Raw genomic sequence first — 25,544 nt, forward strand, 5'->3', positions numbered from 1 at the left:
GGTAAGCTTTCTTCTGATGTCTCTCGGAGCTGCACACTCTCCCCCTCCTCTGCATTTCTCAAAACAGACCACCCTTCCAATTCTGGGCTGCCGTCCAGGTCAGACAGCTGTGAGTGCTCCCTTGTTGACACTGGCCTGACAGTTTGCATGGGAAACCAGAACTTTGGAGCATTGCCTCTGGAGCGTTGGGGGTAGCTATGTGGCCATGTGGAACCTAGCAAGGGCGTCGGCTTCTGATTAATAAGTAACAGTGTGCACACAGGTGTCCATTGGCCTCAGTGTGCAAGATCTTTTCTCCAAAGAAGATGCACCTCTTGCTCGAGATCCCTGTGTTTCTCCTTGTAGTCCTCTACTCCTATTTAGAGGCTCTTGTCAAGCTTTTCGTTCCCGTGAAGGAAAAATCTGTCAGCGGACAAATAGTTCTGATCACTGGATCTGGCCATGGGCTTGGGAGAGCCACTGCTTACGAATTTGCGAGGCGTCAATGCAAGTTAGTTCTGTGGGATATCAACAAGGTACAATTGCGTTCTTGCTAGGATTAGAGCTGGGTTAGTCTACACTGACTGGACCTTTTTCAATAGCATCCTCTAAAAGGATTCTAACTGGTTTTTGAGGCCCTTTCCCAGTGAGCTTTCAATCCCTTTCCATTTCTAGAATGGCGTTGAAGAAACTGCTGAAGAATGCAGGAGGCTGGGAGTCACAGCACATGCTTTTGTGGTGGACTGTAGCAAGAAAGAGGACATCTACAGCACTGCAGAGAAGGTGAGCCTTCAGATTCCCCCAGAGTCTTCCCCAACCTGCTATGATGCCAGTATCCTAAAGTTCAGCTCCTGCCAACCTAGCAGTTCGAAAGCACACCAGTGCAAGTAGATAAATAGGTACCATTGTGGCGGGAAATTAAACGGCGTTTCCATGCGCTCTGGTTTCCATCACGGTGTCCCGTTGCGCCAGAGGCGGTTTAGTCCTGCTGGCCACATGACCCAGAAAGCTGTCTGTGGACAAACGCCAGCTCCCTTGGCCTGAAAAAGCGAGATGAGTGCCGCAGCCCATAGTCGCCTTTGACTGGACTTAACCTTCCAGGAGTCCTTTACCTTTTACCTTTTTACCTAAAGTTCAGCAAATTATTAAATATTGCTATTTGTTATTTATATAATAGTGCTATTAGTGCACATGCTCCACCATCTCACTGATCAAAATTGGGACTCGTTTTTGGTCCTGAGGTCTCATGGGAGCCAGCTGGCATGTGAGACCCAAAAATCTTTTGGTCCAGCGCTCTGGAGCGAACCGGCTGACTTGTGCCAGAGCATTGGGCCAACAAATGGGACGTTCTGGGATCCAATCAGAAGCTGGGATGGCTTCGGTAATTCCAGGATGTCCCGTTCAAATCCGGACGATTGATGGGTATGTTAGTGTGCATGTAAATACAAGTGAGGAGGACTCTGCCCTGAGGAGCCTACAAAGAGAGGTGAGAAAGAGAGGTGTCTGTTGCTCATTGGCAGCTAGCCAAATTGCAGAGATATATTCAGTGGAGATTTGTGCATTAGGTCTCCCAGGGCAATGCACCAGTAAAAAATTAAAATATTTTTTAAAGTCCTGCATTATCTCTATACCATACTCTTTTTCCTACCATCAAATCCTTCCACTTCACCTGAGAGAGACCCATGGAGACATTTTCGTCCCTCTCCTGTTCTTCAGAGAATCAGCTCTCTGCACTGCTCAGACAGGAGATCCCTCCCTGATAGAGAGTTCTGGAGAGCCCAAATCTTGTTCCTAGTTTTGTGAAACTTTGTTTACTCCTAATAAATGCATTGCCCTGTTTTAATTATCACCATAATTTTATTTGTATGTTGCCTTTCCGTAGTAAAAACCATGCACAAGGCAGCTTACATGAAAAGATTTACATAAATACAAGTATAAGGAAAGTAGCCGAAAACTATTAATAAAACACATCACAAAGAACACAACCAACTGAACAATTTCCACATAAATCATAAAATCTAAAAATGAAAATGTAAAAAACAAACAAAAAAACCAATAACAGCAAAAACAAAAAAAACCCAACAACCCCACCCCCAAAACAATACCTTGGCCAAAGAGTCTGTTCCGCAGCCTCAGCTTTTGTAGCTGGAGTCAGTCTGGAACCTTCCCTCCCAGGCCAGATGGGAAAAGACCTGAAAGTTAGGGAGCAGACCTTCCAGGACTCACAGCCAAGATGGAATAAAAACAGCCAATAATGAAAATAATGGACAGAACTAGACTTCTTATGCTTTTCGTTTTAGTTAGGGGTTCAAGGCAAGATCCTGTTAAAGTTAAGCACATTCCCACCCTATTGACTTCAATGGGAGGGGGGGATAAATTTAACAATTAAAAATTGCTTTATGCTGCAATCTAGTACCCACCTGCCTGGATTTCATTCGGGGTAGACATGCATAGAATGGCACTGTTAGGACTTCGTTAAAAGATGACTTTGAAGTCATCTTATTTTACTTGTTATTTTGTAGTATATTTACTGTTTTTAATTAGCTTTTTGTAATTTTGGATTATGCGGAATGCTTTATCTGAGTGGATGTAGCAACCGAGTAATTTCGTTGTTCCCGCAAGGGGACAATGACAATAAAGATATCTTATATCTTAGTCTTAGTCTTAGTTAACCCACTCAGCAGGGTCAATGACAAAGGTCATGAGTCATGTAAACCTACCTGTCCATGCTCACTGGTGATAGCAAAATTAATATGAGAAATTCAAGGAAGTTGCAATCCTGGCACATGTGCTTGTGGAGATTGGTGCACAGGGTCATCCTAAATTTCTGCATAAAATTTGAAAGTGCTTGTTTATGTGTGCAGTATAGATGCCCCCGGGAAAGGAAGGTGTTGAGCAGCTGCTAAAGGTGTTCTGTGGCGACACTGTGCTTTGCTGTGTGTCCAACCACCTTCTAAGCAAACTAATGTTTTTTTTTTTAAAGTTTCTAAAAGGAAGGGGCTAGGCAATACAGATCTTGCCACAAAAGACTCGGGGGCTCAGGCCCTAAGACTACCTAATCTAACCTCCTGTAATCTGTAATTATTATTATTATTATTATTATTATTATTATTATTATTATTATTATTAGCATGTATTCATTTCATACATCATAAACTGTCTCAGAGCAGCTAAACACCTCTGCCCCATATTATTCCCTTTCCTCGAAGGTGAAAAGGGAGATTGGTGATGTGGACATCTTGATGAACAACGCCGGGGTGATCTCCCCAACAGATGTGCTGTCAACTGAGGATCAAGCCATTCAAAAAATGTTTGAAGTCAACATCCTTGCTCACTACTGGGTAATAAATTACACCCGAGTAATTTCATTGTTCCCGCAGGGGAGCAATGACAATAAAGATTATCTTATCTTATCTTAAAGAAACATTTAGCACAGCCCTGTTGCAAGAACAGCCCTATGAGCACATCAGTGTGTAATAGGAGGTACTGACAATGGTTACCATGATCTCCTGCATGATCTCCTAGTGGCCTCCAGATTATTTGAATGACAAGCTATCATGGTAGTACTGGCAGGGGCTGGTGGGAGTTGTAGTCCAAAACATTTGGAAGGTGCCACTACTCTCTCACACATGGATAATGTTGGAGCGTTCCCCTGAGTGCCACAGGGCAGGCTGGTGTTATGCTGTTGGAAAAGGCGATCATCTTTGCCCCCTACCTGTAACTAGATCTTTGCCCCCAGTTATATTTTATTAATTTTTCAAAAACAATCACATATACACTCCAATACATAATAATTTTTTCTTTTCTTTTGCCGACTTCCCACCCCAATTTCCACCATCTGATGCAACATTACACCTGAATGAAAAGATGCAGCGTGGTTCAGCACTGTTTTCTTAGTGCAGCGCAGCACTATTTCATTTTTATTTCTGTATCTGGTTTTCACATTTATACCATAAATTGTTCTGCTCATCCTATGGATTGAAGAAGTGTGATATTAAATAACGCATGTACATAAAGAACTAGGGTCCCTGCTCCTTGCCCCTCCCCACTGTAATTGCCAATTGCGCTTGGAAGATGGGAGAGTGGAGCCTACGCCACTGCGTTGGCCCCTACTGAGTAAAACCCACTTCAGAATAAATAAGGGAAACTAAGAACGAACAAACCTGAAACAACTGGCCCAACAGTTGCTACTTGTTTTACTAAATGGCTGACTTCTATGGAAAGTTACCAGGGCTTTCTTACCCATAGGTGCTAGGGGTGCGGGGCACCCGGGTGCCGGGCTCTCAGGGGCACCAGGCCCTGGGGCTGAGATTTGGAGTCTGGGGATTGGGAAGAGCCGACAGCCGCTGCTGAGCAGAGCAGAGAAGAGCCCGTCAGAGTGCCCCAGCTATTCTGCTGTGGGTGAGCGAGGCACTGAGGCAGCCGGCCGGCTCCGCCCTCCTGCATGCCTGGGATTGGCAGGCCGTCAAGAGGCCCACCCAGCGCATGCTGCTCACATGAGGCGCCGGCTTCGCTCAGTCGCCACTTCTGCCTCGGGCTTGACTGCTGTTGCACTGGGCTCTGCTTGCCCACCCCCCGGCGCCCGGCCCCAGCCTTGCTCTGCTGCCACCGCCATTTCCTCGGGCTCCTCTGTTGCTACTGAGGCGGCTGGCGAGGCCAGCTCTGCCGTGTGCGCCTCGCCGTCCCACCCTTACAAAAGGTCATAAAGACCTGGGCAAGCCAGGGGGGCGGCATCAGGTGGATCTTTGCACCCTGGCACCGTATATGCTTAAGACCTCCCTGAAAGTTACCCCCCCCTTCTTTTTAACTTTCAGACCACAAAAGCATTTCTACCGACCATGATGAACAACAACCACGGCCATGTCATCACCGTGGCTTCTGCGGGGGGACACATAGTGGCTCCATTCGTCGTGGCTTATTGGTGCGTATATAGGAGAGACATTTCCCCATCAGCAGAAATAAAAGAAGCAATAAAATAATACCCTACTCTTATTAAATTTGTGAGTACTGTAAATTTACCTGTATTGGTTTTTACTGTATTTACCCAACAACCGATTTTATACGGAATCTTACCTTTTGAGAAATGCAGCTTATAGGAATAATACTTTGGATGGGATTCAGCTTCTTCTTCCTCCCCTCTCCCAGTGTGCACCCCAGAAATGTCTTCCCGAGGGTCCCCCAACTACCTGGAGGACATTCTCAGTGTGTGTGAGGAGCAGCCACAGAGAGGATGGGTGTGTGTGTGTTCTGTTGTGCAAGTGGATGTTTGCCACACAAGCAGAATGGCAGTTCCCGTTCTAAATGCAGCTCCTGTTTCAGAAGCTGCACTCATGGATTCCCAATGGTGTGCTGCCATTTTCTGGCAGCATGAAAGTCTGTGGTGTGGAAGGCAAGGGTTCCGAAGTTCTGGAATTCAGGCGGAAGCTCTTTGGACTACATCATATGTGTCCAGTCAATGCCAATACGTACTTGAAGTCCACGAGCTTGCGATTCTTAATTTATATACTGCTTCTTGGTCCAGAGGACGCGGGTGGCACTGTGGGTTAAACCACTGAGCCTAGAGCTTGCCGATCAGAAGGTCGCCGGTTCGAATCCCTGCAATGGGGTGAGCTCCCGTTGCTCGGTCCCAGCTCCTGCCAACCTAGCAGTTCAAAAGCACGTCAAAGTGCAAGTAGATAAATACAGCGGGAAGGTAAACGGCGTTTCCGTGCGCTGCTCTGGTTCACCAGAAGCAGCTTAGTCATGCTGGCAACATGACCTGGAAGCTGTACGCCGGCTCCCTCGGCCAATAACGCGAGATGAGCGCCGCAACTCCAGAATCGGTCACGACTGGACCTAATGGTCAGGGGTCCCTTTACCTTTACTCTTGGTCTAGAGGTCCCCACTTTGGTGAACAGCGCATTGATGCCACCAAAGATACAATGAAAGTACCATGAAATGCAATAAGCCAATTATCCGTCAAAATTACGGTACATGTAAGGCAGCGGAATCACAGCATCGGGCAGGGGTGGGGAAATTGTGACCCTGCAAATGTTGCTGGACTCCCAACTCCCATCAGTCCCGGTCAGCATGACCAATATAGTGAGGGATGATGGGAGTTGCAGTCCAGCAACAGTTGACGCACCACCATTTCTCGATCCCTGATGCAGAAGGAGAAGAGTAAAATAATTCCCTCCCAAACTAAAGGATTACAGAATGCTCTCACCATTTCCACATCCCACATGCTTAGGAGCTAGAAACCTGAACCCAGTCAACAAGACATCACCATAACTATAGTCATCTTACTTTAACAAGAGGAATTGAGTGGTTCTTGATTGCTAACCTAAAGCTAATTCTCATGACCCTGGGATTGCTGAGTGGGCGAAGATTTCACTGAATATCCAAATCCCAGTGGGCCAAAATGTGCTTCCAGTAGCTGATCAGCAGTTGAGTGGCAAAAGCACATGCATGCATTATAAAATTAGCATGTGGAGAGGAAGCTCATACGTCTACTCCAGAACAAATACAATCACTCCATATGTGTAGGTCTGAGGTTAGTGATGGCCGACAGCTGTAAAAACAGCTGCATGTTGTCCCTGAATATTTGTGATGTTTCATGTGAGATTTGTATTGTGCAGAAGGCAATCACCCAGCCACTAAGCTGTGTCCGAAATTTCTCATAGCTCGTCCAAATTCGCTGCAGTTGGGCTTCACCGAGCTGTGACAGAAGAGCTGTCTGCCTTGAAGAAAGACGGGGTCAAGACTTCATGCATCTGCCCTATGTTTATAAATTCCGACTTCGTCAAAAATCCATCTTCAAGGTACTGAATAAGAAAGGTGTGACACTGACGTTTAGAAAAATCCATTGTTAAAAGTGCCCTTTTGTAGTGCCAGTCATTTAGTCCTTCCTTTCATTCCATCTATTGCTGAGTCCCCCCTTCCAGATGTCTTTTTTTTTATTGAACATTCATGATGATTTGTGCTCATCAAGATGCTATTTTGGCGGCCATACATGATATCACTTTCAATACTCTTTGTGCCTGCAAAAGTTTCAGGGGATTCAGACTGCTTCCAACAGTAACTTCCTGCTGAAATCCTGTAATTTTTCATGCCACAGATTATGTCGGTGGCGTGGCGTGGGCTTTTTGCCGTGCTTCCCAGACAGCAATAACGTGGTAGGTGGTATTGGGGAAGGATCACAGAACAACAGATAAAGCGAAATAAATCCACCGCTAACACACTTTTATAGCATCAGAGAGCATGTTGCAGAATATTGCTGCAATAAAATAACAGTCTGGAGTGGCCCAGCCTCTTTTTAAAATAATCTGAGTTCCCATTTAGATTCGTTTCAGGTCATTCAGTTAAAAGGAATCCTCCCCTACCTTCTCTTGTGTTCTGGCTTCATTTACCTGTGGTCCAGGCCTATTATGTGAGCATCATCTCATTGCCTGATTTTTGTACTGGCCGCAAGTTCCAAGCCTTGAACTTGCAAATAGAATGTTGCCTTTTTCCTCTCTAACTTCAGATTAATGCCTCCTTTGGAGCCTGAAGAAGTTGCAAATCAAGCAATAAAGGGAATTCTAACCAATGAGAGCATGATTTTCATCCCGCGATTTCTGAAAGTCTGTGTCATGCTGGATAGGTAAGCATGCTGAAAAATTAAAGCCAACTGCCAAATGTATTTTTGGCCTAATTCATGTGTCTGTTGCTTTCAGTGTGTAGAAAAATGACAGTGAACATATAGGTCTTCACATGTTGTGATGACTATAACCCTAGTCATCCCTTACCATTGCCTTGCTGGCCACAGCTGATGGGAGTTGAAGTCCAACATTTAGAAAGTTGCAGGATGCCCAACATTGAAATAGGTAGTCAAAACTAATATAGCTTCCTCTTTTCTCCAGGTTCCTTCCAGCTCGTGGAGCTAAAGCTTTGTGGAAGCTGAATGAACTTAAATTTGATTTTACCATTGGATACAAGCACAAGGAAAACTAAGGGGATGGGATTCCTGTTTTTAATTGCTTTTAACTCTTTGAAGCTTTAATTCTGGATAAAATCTAATCTGTTATGAAACCTATCAACACTTTCTTGTAGCAACCTATCTATGTATGAATGGCATGGAGAAATCAACTTTTCCTTTCAATTGAAATGATGTCTTCCTATCTCTTAAGAATGGTGTAATCCAGAGTTACGTTCCCTCCCTCTCTAAACAAAGAAATAATTATGTTTTGTTTCATGAAACGAATGAAGCCTCTAACTCCATTCTCTCAGGGAGAAATGCAAGATGCCATTGGACGGTGGATGAGGCATTTACAACTTCCCCCCTGGAAGTATGAAATAATGCAGCGGAACCCAATAAACAAACATGAGTGTAAAACATGGTTTTCCTACTGTATGATCATGGATGTAATGTTGGTGGGAGGCAGGGGAGGATGTCTCCTTCATACTTTACAAACTCTGCTAGGAAATATCAGGTTCAAACAACATTAATAGCATGAATATTTATGAGTGCCCACATTTTTTCACTCATGGGATCCTTTGTTTTGTGCCTGGAAAATGCATGTCACAATGGCAAGCAATTTAGTATTTCCTGCTGAGAGTCTACAAACAGAAGCATGTCTGGCTGATTTTACCCATTCCTGGATGTTTTTCTCCCATCAAAACCAACCTTTGCCACCAGTATTACCATTAGCACTGTGTCAGTCGTTGCTCCTCTAATTACTGCCTTTATCAGTGAATCATACTTTCTACTTGTGTGTCAAGCCTCTCCCATTGTTTAAATAATTCTATGGCATTGCCAGCTAAACATTTGATATACAGATATATCATGATTTGTGAAATAAGGGTAGAACTATGTAGAGTCGAACAGTAGGGCTGGGTGATATCTGGTTTTCATCATCATGATATATCACCAGCTAAACATCACACGGGTGGCGCTGTGGTCTAAACCACAGAGCCTAGGGCTTGCCAATCAAAAGGTCGGCAGTTCGAATCCCCACGACGAGGTGAGCTCCTGTTGCTTGGTCCCAGCTCCAGCCAACCTAGCAGATTGAAAGCACGTCAAAGTGCAAGTAGATAAATAGGTACCGCTCCGACGGGAAGGTAAACGGCATTTCTGTGCGCTGCTCTGGTTCGCCAGAAGTGGCTTAGTCATGCTGGCCACATGACCTGGAAGCTGTACACCGGCTTCCTCGGCCAGTAAAGCGAGATGAGCGCTGCAACCCCAGAGTTGTCCATGACTGGACGTAACGGCTGGGGATCCCTTTACCTTTTAAACATCATGATAGACTTGTACAGTATATCACAATGTCTGAAATAAGGATGGAGCTATGTAGAGGCATTGTCTGGTTCCACGGTTTTTCCCACATTGTGATTTTTGCATAGTGCGTAAACACACACACACAATTCACAATATATTGCCAGGTCAAAAATTATGAAACCAATATCACAATATGGATTTCAAACCAGTTTTGGATGATATATTGATATATCGCCCAGCCCTAGTGGAGTCACAGCAATAGCAAAGCCTGGATAGCTCAGCTGGTGTTGATAATGCCAAGGTTGCAGGTTCGATCCCTGTATAGGACAGCTGCATATTCCTGCATTGCAGGAGGTTGGACTAGATGATCCTCAGGGTCCCTTCCAACTCTGCAATTCTATCATTCTATGATTGTATGGCAGTGGTGTTGCTGCTGCTTACTGCAAAGGAGAGAGGCAAGGGAACTGCAAGGGGGAGCTGCACAGGCACACAAAGCCACTTCCGCGCCTGCTATGGAGGTGGGGTTGTGGGCTTCCCGACTGAACCATTGCGCAGGGGGCTGCTAGCTCCGCCCCTGCGCGATGGAAGGTTCCCGCCTGCATCACACCCGGATCGACCAATCAGGTTGGTCGGGGGCGGGGGCTTTGAGTTTAAAGCTCCCTGCAGGCGGGAACTCTGCTCTCTGGGGAGGGGCAGGTTACGTCAGCAACTGCCCAAATTTGGAGAAGTAATTCCTTTAAAGCATTCCGGGGGCGGGGCTTGGTCCTGAGCCTGGAGATGCCAGGGCTGTAGGGCACGCCCCTTCGGTGGCCACAGGAGGAGTTCCGGTAGATGTACATCACTGTGCTCCTTACTGGTGGTCAACTTCTCACGGGCTCCAACACACGGGTTGGAGTCGGATATAGTCTGATAGGTTCCAACGCCTAAGCCAATTCCGCTCAACGTTCGTAATCAATAAAGTTGTGGCCTTAACCACCCAATTAAACTCATTTACCGCGTCTTGTGTATTTATTACACGGGAAGGAGGGACATTGCCACACAACCAGTGGAACTGGCTCTGCAAGTACACCCACACAGCCACAAACTTGCTACCAGCTCATCACTCTCCCTTCTGGAAAGCAGCAAGAAGCTTCTAGGGCTGCATTGCTGCATCTCTGCCTTAATGGATGAGCCGCTCTCATAAGGTGGCATATAAACATAAAGAATGGAAGAAAGTACGTGATTGCAAAATACCAGGAAGCAATATAATCACCAAGATATTGTGCTTTTAATATATTTGGGATGGGAAGTTCAGGGGATTCCACCTGCAGGTTAAAGACAGTGTGTTACATATTTTACCCACTGCCTGGCATTAATCAGACACCTGAATAATGGGTTAATATACACCCCAAGTGAAGGCATCTCTTAATCTAATGTTCTTTCCCCTTGCGTCCAACAACTGCATCAAATTTTACGTTTGTGATCTTGTTCAAAGCCACCAAGGCACGCTCGGGTAAGATTCTGCAAAGAAAATAGAAGCATCAGGTTACAGCCGACACAGAAGCTCATCATTCTTTTAGACACAGGTAATTGACTTTGGTTGCCTGCTTTTTGTTGGTGTTGTTTTGATCCCAAGGCATGTTTTTAACCCAAATAACAACTCGGAAACTTATCGCTCCTTTCCCAAGTGCACCCCACATACCTTTCCAGCAGCAGGCGGCATTTCACAAACGAAGGAATAAAAATCATGTTTTGATTGCAAAGAATTCCATTTATGAGTTTCTTCGCAACTATGTCAGGCTCCAGAATAGGCGACAACCTGCGGTTAAAGGGAAACACTAACTAAAATGTTGCCAGAAACACGGGCACGGGGCAGTTTGAGATTAGCTCTAGCAACACCGTTATAATAATTGCCAGAATGTTTCTTAAATGTTGTTAACTCTCTGCAATCCCTCCAAGGGTCTAATTTGTTGCTAGCCCATGAAATTAATCCCATGAGATCAGGGACCGACAGGACTGCGAAGAGTGTGGGGCGGAGGCAGGGGACCAGGAAAGTGACCTAGGAGGAGGAACCAGTGCTTTATGGGGGTTGACCCCCCCACCTTCCCCCACCCTGCTGTCTCCTAGAACCAGGAGGGGCTTGAAGTGTGAAGAGCAATGACAACTTCTGTGCAGGAGAAGTCTCAAGTTACAGGTGTGCAATCTGCCACGGGAGGTTATATAAGCTTGCAGGTGGTTCCCCCTGTTGCTGAAACTGCCCTAGATCTGTGGACAGCTGCCTAGAGGCTAGAAGCATGTGCAAGCTGCTTTAAGTGCTTTTCTTGTCGATAAAGGGTTAACTATCAGGTGTGTGCCTGCCTTAGCTGGGGAGGGCCAGGACACATGCATCCAAAGAGGGATTATATCACAATACTAGCGTCTGTATTTAGCTCTTGAGACTCTCCTCCAGTCCACGCCTCCTCTCCCCCACCCACGCCCCTCAGCTACCCTACCCCACACTCTCTGAATTGCTTTTGACTGGATAGAATGTGCCCTTGAACTATGACAATGGGTGCTTGCTAAATGAGACTTATCCTAGTCTCCTCCCCTCATGCACCCCATGCCCTCCCATAATCTGCTCCAGTGGGTTGGGAGAACCCCCCCCCCCGGACAGATTTTTAAGGGGTGGGCATGGGGAGGGGGAAAGTCCCATTGCAAGAAGTGAAAACCCTTGCTTGGATGGGAATGTGGCTTAGCACTACTTTGGATGCAACCAAATATCTCTTGCTTGCCTGGATGAAGAGCTGTGCATAGACGAGGGTGTGCATGTATGGAAATAGCTGACTTTTGTGCAGCTGGGATATAATCTACTGTAAAGGTAAAGGTAAAGGGACCCCTGACCATTAGGTCCAGTCGTGACCGACTCTGGGGTTGCGCGCTCATCTCGCATTATTGGCCGAGGGAGCCGGCGTACAGCTTCCAGGTCATGTGGCCAGTATGACAAAGCCACTTCTGGCGAACCAGAGCGGCACACGGAAACGCCGTTTACCTTCCCGCTGTAGCGGTTCCTATTTATCTACTTGCATTTTGACGTGCTTTCAAACTGCTAGGTTGGCAGGAGCTGGGACCGAGCAACGGGAGCTCACCCCGTCACAGGGATTCAAACCGCTGACCTTCTGATCAGCAAGCCCTAGGCTCAGTGGTTTAACCCACAGTGCCACCTGGGTACAACTACTGTACAAATAGTTATTTGAGGTGAATGTGACTCTCAGGCTGCAGAAGGTTCCCCAGCCCTGCCCCTGCTATGCATGTTTACCTGGGAGGAAGCCCCACTGAATTCAATGGTGGTTATTTCTGAGCGTACAGGTGCATGCAAAGCATTGGACTATTATACATGTTTTCTTGAACAGGAGCAACTGTTTCAAAAGGGGATTTAAAAAAAATGGAAAAGAGCCTTCTCATAACTTACCTTGATCTTGGATTTTTAATAAAGCCAGTGTTAATAAACACTGGGCAAAGGCATGTGGTTTTTATCCCATCTTTTCCCAAAGCAGACAATTCTTGAGTCAGACTTTTGTGAAACCCAACAGCAGCAAACTTGCTTGAGCTAAGGGGATAGGAGATTTTGGAGATCTTTGAAAACATTTCTTAGCTATTATTATTATTATTATTATTATTATATTAATCTCCGTCTACATAACCATTTCAAGATGTTGTACAATAAAAGCAGGAAAAAAAAATTAATAGCACACAAGAAACAGCTGATACATTTAATACAACTTCTTTAAAAAATGACACTCATAGCAAAGACCTATTTGTCCACCTGGGAAAGTCCCGAGAATACTTTTTGACAAGAAACCCTACTGAATTCAGTGGGACTGACTTCTGAGTAGGGATTTGGATCAGTGTTCTGTACCTTTCAGAAGAAAAATGTATCCAGTTGCGGGCGCCTAGAATCGCAGGGTTTTAAGGGATCCCAAGTGTCACCTGGCGCAACCCCCCTGCAATGCAGGAATATCTCAATGCCTGTGACATCTCAACAGGAATACTATTCCACAGAACAGGGGCAGTCATAATAAGAGCCCTGCTACTGTAGAGATCTTCGGAACTTGCCAGAGAAATGTTCCCACAGACATTGATTGGGTGTTTAAGGGATAAGGCAGTCTCTCAGGTAACCCGGTCCTGAGCTGTATAAAGGACCTTACCTATTACAGTAGTACTAACACCATGAACTTGACACCTGTAGCAGATTGTTGTACATTACCCAATGTGTGTGCAACATGCAAGCTTTCAGAATATAGCCACTATCAATGAATTGCTAAGACAGATAATACTAGAGAATTAGTAACAAACTTACAGAAAATAAATCACTTATAATTGACCAAACTTCTTCACAACTCTTAAACTGATTTCAGTGGGTTTACCCTGAATATGCCTTTGTTGGATATACAAGGCAAAACATAGTGATAACCAGGGCCGGTGCTAGGGTTTTTTTGTGCCCTAGGCGAGATCACCTTCTGACACCCCACCCACCCCAACGGCCAATCATATTTCAAACACAAATGCATTATAGGAAGAATGAAAAGCACAGAATTTGAAATTGTTAATTTATTTTTTTAAAATTGTGAAAACAAGTCATAAAACAATTTCTGATTTATTTTCCTCAAACAGAACACAGTTTTAGCACAGAAATCACTTTGAAAAATGTTAAATGTGATGCTGAAATTTAAGTCTCTTTAATGTTTCAATTTCGAGCAAATCAAGATCTTATTTTACATGCCTTTTCCTTTGCAAATTTTGTTAACAGTTCCTTCAGGTCAAGTGCTGATGCTTCAGCATGTTCGATTGATATAGCTGCCAAACCAACTAGTCTCTTTTGGAGCATAGTTGAGCGTATGTGTGTTTTTATAAGTTCGAGTTTTGAAAAACTGCGTTCACCACTTGCCACTGACACTGGAAGTGTGAGAAGGATCCTAAGAGAAACAAAAAACATTAGGCACACTATTCTGGATTTTGTGTTGTAGTATGAAGAGAAGTACTTTTTGTGGCGGCATAGACTCTGGAAGCCTTCGAGCAACTGCTTGAAGTTCACAGTACAATCTTCAGCATCAATATCTTTGTTTTCATTGTGTGTCAATGAGTGCTCCAAAGTCTTGCAGGCCTTTCGTACATCTTCAGTACATTTTTTGTTGATGCTGTATATATCATATAGGAAGCCAAATATGGAGTTATAGTGTTGTAGTTGTTGGAATCTCTCTTCAACAGATTGAATGGCCATATCTAAAATAGCATAATAGAAATCCACTTTGAATTTTTGCTTTGGATCTTGTGGTGCCTCATCTGGGGCCCCATACCCAAACTGTTTTTTTCTTTCTCCTTTGTCTAAATTGTTCTGTCTGAAAGTTTGGTAATATTTCCAACTCCTTTGCAATCACACTAGCATCTATCAAAACTTTTTCAAAACCATCATCGCACCTACGGCCCACAAGATAATTCTTGGTTACTTGTAATTGACTTGTAGCTGAACTTAAATCAGTTCCCTTATTTTGTAGTAGTTTGCTTGTCCGATTTATTTCAGAAAGCATGTTGTACCATACAACAAGGGATACCACAAACTTGAACTTACTAATGCCTTCAGCAAGACCCTTAGCTTCAACAAGAGATTCACTTGTTTTTTTTAATGTGGGTGTGGTTCATTATAGATCTCCATTAAAGCATCATATACACTACCAAGATGATATCTCAGTGGTTTCAAAACATCAATCCGACTTTCCCATCTTGTTTGACTCAAAGGCTTAATTAACAGTAATGGTAGGCACTAATGGCTAGTTAGTATTTGCCAATGCTGAGTTGATGGAGAGAATTAATTATAGATCTGTTGAACCCGGCAACTCTTGGCAGCATCCAAGACAACCAAATTGAGAGAGTGCGCACTGCAGGGCACGAAAAAGGCCTGTGAATTTATATCAAGAACTCTCTTTTGTACTCAGTGTTCTTTACCTCTCATGTTACTCCCATTATCATAACCCTGACCATGCAGATTCTCAAGTGGTAATCCCATTTGCTCAAGCAGCCAAAGAAGAGTTTCTCCCATAAAGGCACCAGTAGTCTTCTTTAGGGGAACAAATCCCAATAAATGTTCTTTTATTGTAACCTCAGGCTCAGATGTTTCAGTATCTGATGGCATGATTACATTGACAAAAGGTACAATCATAGTCATTTGTTCAGTATAACTAACATCAGGTGTACAGTCCAAAATAACTGAGTAGTATTTGGAGTTTATGGGGTGAGCTCCCGTTGCTCGGTCCCAGCTCCTGCCCACCTAGCAGTTTGAAAGCACATCAAAGGGCAAGTAGATAAATAGGGACCGCTCCGGCGGGAAAGTAAATGGCGTTTCCGTGCGCTGCTCTGGTTCGCCAGAAGCAGCTTTGTCATGCTGGCCACATGACCTGGAAGCTGTCTGTGGACAAACGCTGGCTCCCTCGGCCTATAGAGCGAGATGGGCGCCGCAACCCCAGAGTCGGACACGACTGGACCTGATGGTCAGGGGCCCCTTTACCTTTACCTTTTTATACGTGCTAAAATGTTCTGCTTTATGGAAGTTGCTAGAAGCTCTATAAGCTTATTTTGGATCTCTTTTACTAAGTAGTGAACCATAGTTTCTTCATCTTTAACTCTGTGCACATGTTCAGTCATGACAGGGTCAAAAAGAGCCAAAAATTCAACAAGCTTCAAGAAATTTCCATTGTTCTCACTGTACAACTTTTCAGTTGTACCACAAAGTGCCATGTTTTGCATGCCAAGAAATCTGACCTCAGCAATCAAGCGTTCCAAGACTTGTCGCCAATATTGCTCTTCTTCCCTTATTTTCTGTTGGTTGATATTATCAATTGTTTTTCCTTTCTGTAAGCGCAATTCAAGTTCTCTCCACGCCTGGTAACTGTATAGATGGAGAGCACTCCTTTCATGTGCCGACAGAATTGCTCCAATGTTCTTCCAGTCTTTTGAACCTGGGTCTTTTAAAGCTGTTGCTCCACCATCTCTTTTGCTGAACAGCCTACAGCAAAAACAAAAAACCACATCTTTTGAGGTAGAATATATCAGCCAATGATGGCACATTTCTTCATCATCTGACAGTTTCCTCTTGTAATAGACAGGAGAGAATTTTCTTTTTTGGGAGTCTTTTGGAAATTTATATGATACAATCTGTCGTGGGCCATGCTGAACAAGAAGCTGTCGCAAATTTTCACTGCAATAGTTAGGCCAGTTAGCAGGGTCACTGTAATCCAAGCTAGGCACAATACCAACGTGTTTTGTAGTAATTGCAGTACTCTCAGTTTCCTCAAAATCCTCGGTTTCCTCTGTGTGTTCCACTGGAATATCTCCAGACTGTGAGACTTTGTCCTCGGAAGTAATACCACTTGTGGTAAGACCAATACCACTTGTACTAGGAGTTTCCTCAGTGGTAGTTTCACCAATGGTACTGTCATCTTTTTGTTGTTCTGTACTTGTTTTACAAAGGTATTTCCGGAAGATCACCTCTTGCTTGGCGTCTTCCTTGGCTCTTTCTGCCTTTTGTTTGCGGAACTGATCTCCAGATGGTTTTCCCCCCTGTCAGCCATTTAAAAAACCTTTAAAGAGCTTGGAATGGGAGGAAACAGTGCAGTGCAGTGAGCACACCCCATGCCATTTTGAAAGTGGACCCCCGGCTCAGCTTCTCTTCCCCATAGTGGTGATGGATGGAAGGGTCCACATAGATGCTTTCCGCAGCCACCATTCCTCTCTTTGAGCTGGATTCAGATAGGCCCCTGCTGCCACGCCTTCCCCCTCGCCCACCGCCCTGGCCCCAGGTGGCATTGATGAGGCCTCCGCCGCCTCCTGGCCTGGCGCCGCTGTCAGGAGTATGGGCAGGAGTCAGGCTCTGGGGCCTGTAGTGCTTTGCAGGACTGGGGCCTGCCTCAGCTTGTGCTGGAGAAGCAAGGAGTGGCCACTCAGGTGAGGCCACTTGATAACTCACTGCACCTGGTGGCAGGAGCGGGGAGGGATAAAAGCTCAGCATTTCCCTTCAGCTCTTTGCCACAGCAACGCTATCCCTGCCTTGTTGCATCTGGCCTCTTGCTCCTTGGACCCTTGCCTTGCCGACGCCTTGCTCCTTGGACCCTCGCTTTGCCGACGCCTTGATCCTCGACCCTTGGACCTTCACCTCCGCCTGGCTCCTTGACCCTGCGACTGCCTGCTGCTGGACCCTCAGCCCTGCACCTGTTCCTGCTTCTACACCACCATCTTGCCTCTGGTCCTGACGTCCTCAGCCAGGGCTTCAACCGCCCGCCGACCGGACCGTGACAGCCGCCTTCTTACCTCGTCGTTGTCCGACCAGCCCGCAGCTCCGCCAGCAGCCCAGCACCTCCGCTCGCGACTCCAGGCCAGACGCCAACTTGGCGCCGGCAAGGAGGGAAACTATAGTCTGCTGCTGTGCCTGCGCACGAGGCACGAGCAGCACAGCAGCAGTGCCTGCCTCGGCCTCCGGAGGGCGGGCCGTGGGTAAACAGAAGTGGGCGGGTGCCAGCAGGCTGTGTGGCACGTGAAAGAAAAGGAGCGGCACTGGGCAGTGGCGGGGGGGCAGGCTGGCCAGCTCCCCCTCCATTTTGGTGCCTTGTTCGCCTTAATGGACGTGCTGGCCCTGCCTGGTGATAACAGCAAGAACCTTTACTGAACTACTGAACTGGACAACAGGGGCAAAGCAACTGCTTATATACATTTCTGAAGGCCTGGGCCACTCCCACTCCCAACATGATTGGCTGTCTAAACTTCCAAGCTGCGAATCATAAATCAGAGTTTAAGGGCCAATGGCAGAGGCTCAAATCCTGAAATGTCCTGTGATTAGATATCATGTATTGAATCAGAACACAGGGGCTGAGAATCTTTAGTCCAGACTGAAGCCCAGGCAAACACAGACCACTGAAGACATAACCATTTTATTCTAGACTAGTGCCATTCAGCCCGTTTAATAAACGGGCGCTAGAACATTCGGCCTTTTTCGGTGGCAGCGGCGCGTGGGGGGGCTTTTATAGCTTGTCTAATTGATTGTTCCTCCCCCCTCCCTTTGATCCTTAATTTATCCCTAATTTTCTCCCCCCGTTCCCAAACCCAAAGCCAAAGTCCCCCCCCTTTTTTACCTTTATAGCCCGGGCTCAGCTGGGGTGTGTGTGTGGGGGTATTTCTTCCTTTACCCCCTCCGAAGCTTGTGTTTGGAGTGCGGATCCCTCCCCACCCTGTTTTCGCACGCTTTTTGCGCCTGCCGTTTGGTTCCTAATTTTTCCCCATCAATAGTGCTGCTGCTGCCAGGGCCCAGTGGCCGAATTCTGGCTTCTGGACGGCCCGGGCGTCTGCTCCGGGGTGTACGCCCAGTTTTTCGGGGTGGGGTGGGGGTGGCTCCCGCTACTTTTGTTGGCCTCCGCGGCTGTTTTTCAGTCGCCTGCTGCGTCTGGGAGGGAGCTTTGCTGTCCGGGGGGCTTGCGCCCGCCCCGGCACTTTCTGAGGGTCCCGCGGTTGGCGCTGAGCATTCGGTGGCCTCCCCGCGCCTTTCCTGGCCGTTCCGGCCCAGCGGGGGTCTCCCGGTTGCTTGCGCTGTTTGGGCCTCAATTTCGGGCCTGTTAGCCAGGGCCTCGATTTTTTGGTTGTCCCGGCTTCCTCTTCAGGCCCTTGGGCACGTTGAGAGAGGGCCTGCCCTGCATAGGGGCCTTGCTGCCTGCTCCTGCCTTCCACCTGGTGGCCTCTGTTTGAACTGCTTATTGAGCCAGTGCAGGGCAGAGGGGTGGGGTGGGGGGCGGGGTGAGGAGAGTGTGCGTGTGTGTGTGCGTGCAGTCTCTGCGTCCAATCCCTGTATCCCTGGGGCACATGCTCAGTAGCGTGGAAAACGGGACACAGGGAATCTGGATGCAGAGACACTTGCATATTATTATATAGGACTAATCGGAGCATTTTTGGCATGAACAGAAATGTTTCTATTATACTCACCAATAAGACACCAGAAAAGGGGCTGTCAGATGCCCACCAGCTGATGCAACAGTGACAATATGGCCATGGTTCTTTGTCATCATTGCTGGCAGGAATGTTTTCGTTGTCTTGAAGTTTGAAAAGAAGGGGGGAAGACATCGTTAGATTCCCACATATCTAGTATTTCCTTTTGTTATATTACTGTTTGTTTATATGCTGCTTTTTGGCCTAAAGAGCATATTATCACAAGTGAAATATTCAATAAAAATGCAACAGAAATCAAATAAATATTTCAACACTCCCCCCAAACCACAAATACCCTGTAATCACGCCGGATCCGAGTTCATGAACCACATTCACACTTTACCTAGAGTTCCATGTCTTGCTTGGAAGATGAGTTCACTCACTCCGTCCACAAACAAACCTGTTCAGGTTTACTCCCACATCCCATCAGCTGCCCCAGTTTCTAAGCTAGGAGCAAGCTCATCCACAACCATTTGCCCATGGTGAACTTCTGCACCCTTGTCACACCCTGATGGATTACCTCAAACAGAACTTCCTTATTGGGGCTGGCTTGCAGTGGCACGCCACCATCAGATGCTACGGGTCTGACATGGCAAGAAAAGGAAGGAAGCATCTTCATTCACTTTGCTGGAGATGCTCTTTGATATCAACCTCAGGGGCGATGAGGACCAAATAGGAGCTACACTGATCGCCCAAGGTCTTTATAGACTGTAGAGTTGGAAGAGACCACTAGGGTCACCTAGTAGTCAAACCCCCTGCAATGCAGGAATCTTTTGCCCAACATGGGTCTTGAACCCATGACCTTCAGATCAAGAGTCTCGTGCTCTGCCAGCTGAGCTATCCCAACCATCTATGAAGAATGAATTTTAAATCCAGGCGATGGCTACTTCCTTGCATGCCATGCTTGCAAGGCATTTTCTGCCTAGGGTTTTTGGGGTGGAGAAGACAGTCATTTCCCCTTAAAACAGTTTGCTTTTGAAAATATGTTTGCTTTTGGGGAAAAGGGATGTAGTTTGATGATTTTGACGACCAGCTCAGTGGCGGCATCCAAACGAATAGATTCCCTCCCTGGAAATCAGCTTAAGTTATGGCTAAGTGTGTATCAACCATAATATTTAGCATTGGTCGTTGTTTAGTTTGGATTATCAGGTATAACTGTAGCAGTGAATTAGTAGTTTTTAATGTATTAGTAGCAGTGCTTTTTCTGGGAGGACGCAGGGGTATGCATACCCCTAAACATTTTGTGAATCTAAGTTTAGCCTCAATGAGGGGCAGTATGAGTAGGGCAATGAGAGTACACCTAAACATTTTTTAATAGAGAAAAAGCACCAATTAGCAGTACCCTAACAATATTTACCCAGTGATGAGCGAGGATGTTGACCTCGAACGTTTTCTGTATTTGCACGTCCTGAGTGGAAAGGAGATCTGCTGCTGCTATCACACCGGCATTATTCACTAAAATACTGACATCTCCTATGTCTCTTTTCACCTTTAAAAATGTGACAAACGGGAAGAGCATTCGGGATTAGATTTACAGTCACGGAATCCATAGGCAGGCAATAGCTTGATTACAGGACTAAGCAAAACGTCACAAAATAGTGATGCAGCTACCCCTACACATCCAAGAACAGATCCTCACAAACACACCAGCGGAACCTCGACCAGGAACTTTCTACCTTCTACCTAAAATACACAAACCAGGAAATCCAGGACGCCCCATCATCTCAGGTATTGGCACCATTACAGTGGGTGTTTCCGGCTATATGGACTCTGTTCTGAAACCATATGCTATCAGTGCTCCCAGCTACGTACGTGACACCACAGATTTTCTGAGGAAAATACAATCTTTGAACAATCTTCCTAACAATACTATACTAGCCACTATGGATGTGGAATCTCTATACACCAACATCCCACACAATGATGGTTTACAAGCCATAAGGAACACCATTTCAGATAAAACCACAGCGGACTTTGCTACCAAACTCTGCCACTTTGTCCTTACCCACAACCACTTCAAATTTGGTGATGACCTATTCCTCCAGATCAGCGGCACAGCCATGGGCACCCGCATGGCCCCACAGTATGCCAACATCTTCATGGCAGATTTAGAACATCGTTTCCTAGACTCCTACCCACTCAAACCTCTCTTGTACCTACGATACATTGACGATATTTTTATTATCTGGACACATGGACAACAGACCCTGGAAACCTTCCACCAGACATTCAATGACTTTCACCCCACCATCAACCTAACAATGAACCAATCTATGCAAGAAATACATTTTTTGGACACTACTATAAAAATACAGGATGGACGTATAGACACCACCTTATACAGAAAACCAACTGACCGACAAACATATCTACATGCTTCTAGCTACCATCCCAAACATACCAAACAATCCATCGTATACAGCCAGGCCCTACGTTACAACCGCATCTGTTCCAACTCTACAGACAGAGAATCTCACCTAAGAGATCTACAGCAAACCTTTTTAGAACTAAAATATCCACCTGATGAAGTTAAACAACAGATCAACAGAGCCAGACTGATACCTAGGGAGAACCTGCTGCAAGACAGACCCAAAAAAGAAAATAACAGAACACCACTAGTCATCACATACAGCTCCCAAGTTAAAACAGTACAACGCATCATCAGAGATCTACAGCCTCTCCTGGACAATGACAGCTCCCTTTCTCAAGCTCTGGGAGGAAGACCTTTCATTGCCTACAGACAGCCACCCAATCTTAAACAACTCCTCACCCACAATAATACAACCACCAGACTTAACATGGACACTGGTACCAGAGCCTGCAATAAACCCAGATGCCAACTTTGCTGCCACATACACCCGGACAACATCATTACTGGCCCCAACAACATCCAACATACCATCTCAGGACTATTTAATTGCTCATCTTCTAACATTGTGTATGCCATCAAATGCCAACGGTGCCCTTCAGCTCTCTATATTGGACAAACAGGCCAAACCCTACGCCAAAGGATAAATGGACATAAATCTGACATCAGGAACCATAAGATTGAAAAACCAGTAGGAGAACACTTCAATCTCCCAGGACATTCTATACAAGATCTCAAAGCAGCTGTTTTATTACAGAGAAATTTCAGGAACAGACTGGAAAGGGAAGTTGCTGAATTGGAAATCATTACCAAGCTTAAAACCATGGAAGCACCTGGGATGAATAGAGATATCGGATTCTTATCTCATTATGCATGATCAAGCTTTCTTTAGCACCTCAGCCCAGGACTAATTGCAGCCATCAGCAGCCATTAACACCCATCTTACAGGTTTACCACTCCCATCAGCCCATCTCCCATTCCCACCCACCCCCACCACCCTCTGTATATATATATAGGGTCTGACACTTCTGTTTCTAGTGTATCTGAAGAAGTGTGCATGCACACGAAAGCTCATACCAAAATATAAACTTAGTTGGTCTTTAAGGTGCTACTGAAGGAATTTTTTTATTTTGCTACAAAATAGTGAGGAAGCCTTTGAGTATTCCAGAGTTCTTCAGATTGGATATCACATAAAGGGGAGGGGGGATGAGAGAAAGGGGGACACACACAAAAAAACAAACAAACAAAAGTTGCAGCGTTCAGGTCTCACCTTCTCTGCGGCACTGTAGATTTCCTCTCTGACGCTGCAGTCTACAACAGAGGCATGAACTGTGGCCCCCAGATTTCTGCACTCTTCAGCTGTTTCCTCTACGCCATGCTATGCCATGCAGAAAAGGGAGAAACATGGCTCATTTCCTTCCATTCAGTACATAACTGAGTGTCTAGCTAGGACCTGGGAGACCAGAATTCGAAGGCTCACTTAGCCCATGAGATGACCTTGGGCCAGTCACTGCCTTTCAGGGGCAAAATCATGTATGCCATGGGTAGGCAAACGAAGTCCCGGGGGCTGGATCCAGCCCAATTGCCTTCTAAATCCGGCCCGCGGACTGTCCGGGAATCAGCGTGTTTTTACATGAGTAGAATGTGTCCTTTTTCTTTAAAACACATCTCTGGGTTATTTGTGGGGCATAGGGGCATATTTTTTTCTTCAAAATACAGTGGTGCCTTGCTTAATGAATGCCCTGCTTAACAAAATTTCCGCTTAACGAAAGGATTTTTCGAGCGGAGGTTGCCCCGCTAGACGAATTCGTTTTATGAAAAATTCGTCTAGCGAATCGCGGTTTCCCATAGGAGTGCATTGAAATTCAATTAATGCGTTCCTATGGGCAAAAAAAAAAATCAATGCATTCCTATGAGATTCGCTAGACGGATTTTTTGTTATAAGAAAAGACCTGTGGAATGAATTAAATTCGTCTAGCGAGGCACCACTGTATAGTCTGCCCCCCCCCCCAAGGTCTAAGGGACAGTGGACAGGCCCCCTGCTGAAAAATTTTGCTGACCCCTGATGTATATAAATTCAGTAAATAATAATAACAACAACAATAATCTACCCAATGTTGCAAAACAGTATCGAGAACTGCCATCGTAGGCATGCTTAACTTGAGGATAAACACCACTGAAGTCAGCATAAAGATGTACATACATATGCTACATGTTGGGTAGCTCTTACTCTCACATCTTCCCACACAAAGATCAGAAGCTGCAACTATGCAAAGCAAACACGGAGTGCAAGCCTAGGCATCCTTTTAACAGGATACCCTTACCTGTCAATAGGGCGGCAGGGAACAATCCAGCCTGCCATACGCCAGACTTGGGAGCACACCCCCCCCCCCCGTGGCCTGCCTGCAAAGCCGCCTGCCCCAGAAGCTCAAACGGAGATAATGAAGGAGCACAGTACACCCCACTGAAGTCAATGGAGTTCCTTTCCAGGAAAACATGAATAGGGCTGACTGCAAATGATTCTAAGAATCCAGGAAGCCTGCTAGCCATTATTTCCACGCACCAGCATTTGCCATTCCCGTTCGTTATAGGGTTTCAAGGGGGGAAGCTATTTTGTACCTTGTTCAGGTCCCAGAGAACCAGCTTGCTCTGCCGCTTGGCAAATTCATAGGCAGTGAGTCTTCCGATGCCGTGTCCCGCTCCAGTGATAAGCACAACCTCACCCCTGACAGATTTTCTTTTCGTAGGAATAAATAGTTTCACACAAGCTTCCAGGTACGAATAGATTATAATGCCTACGAGCCACAGGAGATCCAGTATGAGATTCATTTTAATTCCTCCTGTCTGTGACTTGGCTGGCAACTGGGAGGACTTTGTAATACAGCAGGCTATTCATTTACTAAAGTGTGTGTGTGTGTGTGTGTGTGTGTGTGTGTGTTTTAATGGTGATGAGTAATGTAATAATAATACCAAGTGGCGGTAGCGACAACGAAGAAGACTTTCTTTACCGCCTCTATTGTATCTGCAGAAAACAGCAGCAGGAGACTTTTTCAGGTGGTTCGCAGTTTAGTGGAACCACCTGCTCCATCGGGGCCCAGTTCGGGCCGCATGATCTCCTGCAACGATTTTGCAAAGTTTTTTGCAGATAAAGTCGCTCAGATTCGGGAAGAGGTAGACTCCACCGTGGGAGCAGGGTCGGGGCGGGGGAGTGCTAGAGTCCTGTCTAGTCCAGTTGTGTGGGATCAATTTCAATCTGTTACCTCCGAGGATGTGGACAGGCTGCTTGGACAAGTGTCTCCTTGATCCATGCCCATCCTGGCTTATAAAAGCTAGCCGGGAACGGCTGGGCGATGGGCTTCGCAGGTTGGTGAATGCTTCTCTCTGTGAGGGAGCCTTCCCAGACCGGCTGAAAGAAGCGGTTATTAAACCGCTTCTTAAAAAACCATCTTTAGATGCGGCCAACATGGCCAACTATCGCCCAGTCTCAAATCTTCCATTCTTGGGCAAGGTGATTGAGCGAGTGGTTGCTGAACAACTCCAGACACACCTGGAAGAAACGGACCATTTGGATCCCTTCCAGTCGGGATTCAGACCTCATCATGGGACTGAAACTGCCTTGGTCGCACTGTTTGATGATCTTCGGCGGGCTAGGGACAAAGGTGAGAGCTGTTTCCTAGTTCTGCTGGATCTCTCAGCGGCTTTTGACACCATCGACCATAACATCCTTCTGGACCGTCTAGAGGGGTTGGGAGCTGGGGGCGCTGTCATACAGTGGTTCCACTCCTTCCTCCTGGGCTGTGTTCAGAAAGTGGTGGTGGGGAATGAGTGTTTGGGCCCCTGGGCTCTCACTTGCGGGGTGCCTCAGGGCTCTGTCCTCTCCCCCATGCTCTTTAACATCTACATGCAGCCGCTGGGAGAGATCATCAGGGGGGTTGGGCTGGGTGTTCATCAGTATGCGGATGATACCCAGCTCTACCTCTCTTT

At 46.1% G+C, this 25,544-nt stretch overlaps 2 protein-coding genes across 2 annotated transcripts; one reads left to right on the forward strand and one right to left on the reverse strand.

Moving 5' to 3' along the window:
• The first annotated feature begins 273 nt into the window (after positions 1-273).
• LOC118084435 (estradiol 17-beta-dehydrogenase 11-like) lies at positions 274-10,261 on the forward strand. Its single transcript, XM_035113943.2, has 7 exons — positions 274-515; positions 655-762; positions 3,189-3,320; positions 4,794-4,900; positions 6,642-6,779; positions 7,484-7,600; positions 7,860-10,261. Exons 1-7 carry the CDS (start codon positions 306-308, stop codon positions 7,948-7,950), a joined length of 903 nt encoding a protein of 300 aa, XP_034969834.1. The 5' UTR covers positions 274-305; the 3' UTR covers positions 7,951-10,261.
• A 168-nt stretch (positions 10,262-10,429) lies between these two features.
• LOC118084328 (estradiol 17-beta-dehydrogenase 11-like) lies at positions 10,430-24,429 on the reverse strand. Its single transcript, XM_035113740.2, has 7 exons — positions 24,180-24,429; positions 22,831-22,938; positions 20,550-20,681; positions 19,190-19,296; positions 12,642-12,779; positions 10,896-11,012; positions 10,430-10,714 (listed from the first exon to the last, which is right to left on the reverse strand). Exons 1-7 carry the CDS (start codon positions 24,387-24,389, stop codon positions 10,624-10,626), a joined length of 903 nt encoding a protein of 300 aa, XP_034969631.1. The 5' UTR covers positions 24,390-24,429; the 3' UTR covers positions 10,430-10,623.
• Positions 24,430-25,544: the final 1,115 nt, after the last annotated feature.

This window comes from Zootoca vivipara, chromosome 9, assembly GCF_963506605.1.
Source record: "Zootoca vivipara chromosome 9, rZooViv1.1, whole genome shotgun sequence".
In the NCBI taxonomy this organism is placed as follows: Eukaryota; Metazoa; Chordata; class Lepidosauria; order Squamata; family Lacertidae; genus Zootoca; species Zootoca vivipara.